This window comes from Halyomorpha halys, unplaced genomic scaffold (assembly GCF_000696795.3).
Source record: "Halyomorpha halys isolate HHAL.00 unplaced genomic scaffold, Hhal_1.1 Scaffold100.1, whole genome shotgun sequence".
Lineage (NCBI taxonomy): Eukaryota > Metazoa > Arthropoda > Insecta > Hemiptera > Pentatomidae > Halyomorpha > Halyomorpha halys.
In genome coordinates this window covers 570,216-574,354 of record NW_027112088.1, presented here as the reverse complement: position 1 = coordinate 574,354, position 4,139 = coordinate 570,216, and the positions used below count along the sequence as shown (strand labels likewise).

General features: G+C 31.7%; 1 protein-coding gene across 3 annotated transcripts in view; it reads right to left on the bottom strand.

The window, feature by feature from the left end:
• Positions 1-1,410, bottom strand: part of dgo (ankyrin repeat domain containing protein 6 diego) — an 11,989-nt gene extending 10,579 nt beyond the window's left edge. Inside the window, exons 1-3 of one of the 3 annotated variants that reach the window (XM_024364367.2) lie at positions 1,098-1,410; positions 794-902; positions 539-634 (exon numbers count right to left, since the gene is read on the bottom strand). In XM_024364367.2, coding sequence (XP_024220135.1) covers positions 539-634; positions 794-889 — 192 coding nt within the window. In that variant the 5' untranslated portion in view covers positions 890-902; positions 1,098-1,410. Of the gene's footprint in view, positions 1-538; positions 635-793; positions 903-974; positions 994-1,066 lie in introns of those variants that run through there. The other 2 variants (XM_024364366.2, XM_014415467.3) reach the window with 2 other exon arrangements.
• Positions 1,411-4,139: the final 2,729 nt, after the last annotated feature.

Genomic DNA, 4,139 nt, shown 5'->3' with positions numbered 1-4,139 from the left:
TCTATTATTCCTATAAAGATAAATGTTATGAACCACTTTATAGCACATTCAAAAAGCGTTAATTTTAATCCTGGCAGACATCTATATGTCTAATGATTCCTGAAATATATTTTTCCTAAAATAAATTCACTAACTTCTTATTATTATTTATGAAATGTTGCATTGTAAAAAAAACTGTACCTCAGGAACTGTTGAATGTAAATAACTCTATTAGGGCTCATATTTAAAAAAAATTACTCTCCTTTAAACAATGTTCTATAAGGTTTTTGAGTGATGTATGTCATTTTAAAAATATGGAGCTCTGAAAGAAAAATGAAGTTTTTTAATGTTTTAAAACAGCAACTATTTTTGCAGGTAGTGTCTGACTGATAAACTATCATTTCTTCATTGGTAGTGTAATAATGATTTAAAAAATTGTTAGTAAGTTTTCATAAAATAATCTTGATTGTTTTGCACGGGCTCTCGGACTATAAATAACAACTATTCATGCCATCAAATACATATTTAAAGGTCAATTAGTTTTAGTAGATCTACTTACAGCATCAGTGGCATTCACATTAGATGAATTAACAAGAGCTTCAACAATCTCAGTATGTCCTCCAGCAGCAGCCAGATGTAAAGGGGTACGACCACTCTATGCAAAGAGAAGAGATATTATAAAACATTAAATAATATTATCAATTTCATAGAAAGTAATATTATATGGGCCTAGTAAAAGATCATAACAATCTTAAACACAAAATGTTACAAATTTTATTGGTCATGTCTTACAATGTAACTAGTCATATCTTACAGAATCTGGTGCTACTTTAGCTCCTCTTTTCAAAAGAGAAGTTACATCTTGGAGATTTCCCCTAGCTGAAGCTGAACGTATTTCTTCTTCCAACATTACATGCAAACATCTGAAATATCAGTGAAAATAAGCTCAAAAACAAGCAATAATATTTTATCAAGAAATAAATTCTCCTCTTTACACTGCACTAAGGAACTTTTCATCAGGGAAGAGATATATACCATAAACAACCCAATACCATTGACAAATATATTTATAAACAAAAAAACTTACTTTTCAAGAGAGTGATAACGTCATATCTCACCTGTAACATTAATTTTTTTCACTTTGTTATCACTAACAACTCAAAAATGACATGATTCCTCAAATGTAGCGTAAGTAAATCAACAGGTTGGCCTATGAAAGTTCAGCTATACGCCATACATAATAACCATAACCGAAATATTTTTGCTTTTGGTGGTATGAAGTAATTAATTTATAAGATTTAAGTTCCATAGAATAAACAACAACTGATTAGAGGCAACGTAATGGAAAAAAAAAAAAAGGTAGAAAAACGATTGTTTTCACCGACTCCTACGTACTTTCCATTTCAAAACAGGAATGAGAGCATCATTTTACACGCATTCCTATTATTAGAGAATTTTTCTTTTAAAAGGAATAAAATTTGTTTTTCATAAACTTTTCGTTCGTTTTTTCCTAAACCTTCTTGGATCATATAAAAATAAACATTTTTTCGGATTACCGAAAGCATCAAGTAAACGTCAAATAAAATATTTAAAAAATCAATTTAATCTTATAATGCTGTTTAATTAATAAGTAAAACAACAGTTTAATTTAATGAAAATGTCTGTGAATTTCCCGTACAATGAGTACATAACCTCATTCAGTACTTGAATTTCATGAGCATTCCAGGAACTCATAACTACAGACATGTACTTTTCTTAAATTCTATATTCTGAAATTGATGGCTAGAACAGTACTTTGACCTGTTCATCTATAATAATATTAATATAATACAATATTTTTCGCATAGCATTCGCCATTAAAGTAATGATGGTTATTATAGTGGAGGTTCCTCGGTGACGGTGACGGTGACAGTGATTAACATCGTGTAAACTGATATTTGCTGTCTTACTATCAGGATTTGCTTGACAGTTGGTAGTTCTAACATCAAACAATGCATGCGCTACGAATTAAGAACGACAGATGTCAGTCACTTGGAACTTCCTTGATTCTAGCCAGCTACTTAATGTTTTAACCCAACAAGGCTGCCGTGAATTTTTCAAGTTCGAGAAGGGTTCCGCGACAATAAAAGGTTTGAAAGCCGCTGACGTAGATCAGCACATGTCTAATGAGGTTTTCCATCATAGCGGACCGCCCCGTAGATCCTGCGGAGGATTCGGCATTCGAACCAGTGACTGAGTTAAAAGAAGCAGCATTCCGACCCGTAGGTCAGCACGGGTCCAATGAGTGTCTTTTACTAGTGCACCTTTGTTATCCTAAATTATTCTCTATCCTCAATGTGACTCGTGAGACCAAAGTAGCATCTGCTTGCAATCATTATCTGATGATGCATTTCAGGATTAAGCTTATCTGGAGTTATGATATGCTTGAATTCTACTTTCTCGAAAGGTGAACTGACCAATATATATGTCCTTTTTGTTGACCTCAACCAATGGGGTTCGCCTACAAATATACTTTCTCTTCCATTCGTTTACAAGTCCCTTTCTTGCAGTTTCTCGTTGCATTTAGAGGATGGCGTATTCCTCCCAATCACATCGACGTCGTTTAGGATCGTCGCTGACTCTATTAAAACTCTCCTCCTCTAATTTGCATGTTTATTCTCCTTTCTGCGTGGTCTCACACTTTACTTCCTTCATTTTCATGAGAACCAGAGATTTAAATTGGCTGGCACAAATGGATCCCACCATCAGCCATAGATTTTACATAAATAATTTTGGTTCAATAAATTTCTTTCGTATCGCCACCCAATTACACCCTAGATAGAACCAGATTTTTTTCCTTTTCCACCAATTTTACGATTATTTCTAGTATCTAACGACAGTCTTAAAACTTGGTAGACCTATCCAAATCAGAATGATATACAACTTTGGTTTTATAACATTTTGTCATACTTTCCGTCGGTTGTAAATTATATGGAGGTAAGTTTTCGGTCTAGTGAAAAATTTAGGACTTTTTAAATTGTAATTCTAAAATAGTGTTTCCAAGCGAAAACCTTCAAACCCCACAATAAAAACATATTAAATTCTGCTTAAACTGAGAACCTAACAGTATAAATGTGTTTCAGTATTATGACCTAAGTGTTTTCACCTACTGTTAAGCTTAGACCTAAAATTCTATCACAAACTAATTTATAACATGTGGTAGATAGACCAAAAGGTACAAATTCATTTGTCATTATGGTTGGGAAAGTTGGTAAAACTTGTTTATACAGGGTCACTTCTAACAGAATCCTGATCTAAATTTATAAGGCATTCTTACTACACACAACTTAATGTTCTTTAATTAATTCTGTAATAAAGTTTAAAGGAGGATATGTATTTTAAAATTTAAAAGCCAAAAATTAGGAGCATATTACATTTACAATAAATTAGTTTATAAAGTGTATCTTAAGAGGAATAGCAGTTTCCACGATATTCACCAATACACATAAAATATTGACTGCTCTTTATTTAAAAAATGTATCTTCAGAACTATTAAACTTACATCTGTATAAATCTGAAGGTTTAATAGTTGTTATAGCAGCCAAATTTACCCTACCTTGAAAAATATGACAATTTTTTCTTATCAAGGTAGTGTTAACTCTCAGTAATTAACTTAGTCTGAGCTTTTTTATTTTTTTTTTCTAGAATAAAATGAACAATGGTGGTGCATACCTGTAATACTTGAATACATTCTTTTCAAAAGCATTAACTATACCTATGATTTATCCCTATTATAAATTGAACCATCTAATAACAGAAAATAATGTGCTACTTTTTTGTACTTAAAATAGCTAGAAAAATAATTTCTTATTAACTTCTGGAACAGCCTCCATTTCTTATCTCCCCCTCCACTATAGTTCACGAAGTCATCAATATTGTATTTAAACAATGCATATTTTTCATTAAAGGAATAAAAAATCAGGATGAAATAACTAATTTTTTCTTCCTCTAGGGCTCCCGTAGTAATATGAATTTCTGGGAGTATACAATAATATTATTAACCAAAGTAAATTAATAAATTTGATATTTTATACAGAATCAATTTTGAACACCTGAGAAGGTATTATCAACCAACAAGTGTAACATTTGATATGATAATGACTGAAAGGAAGAATCCAGGG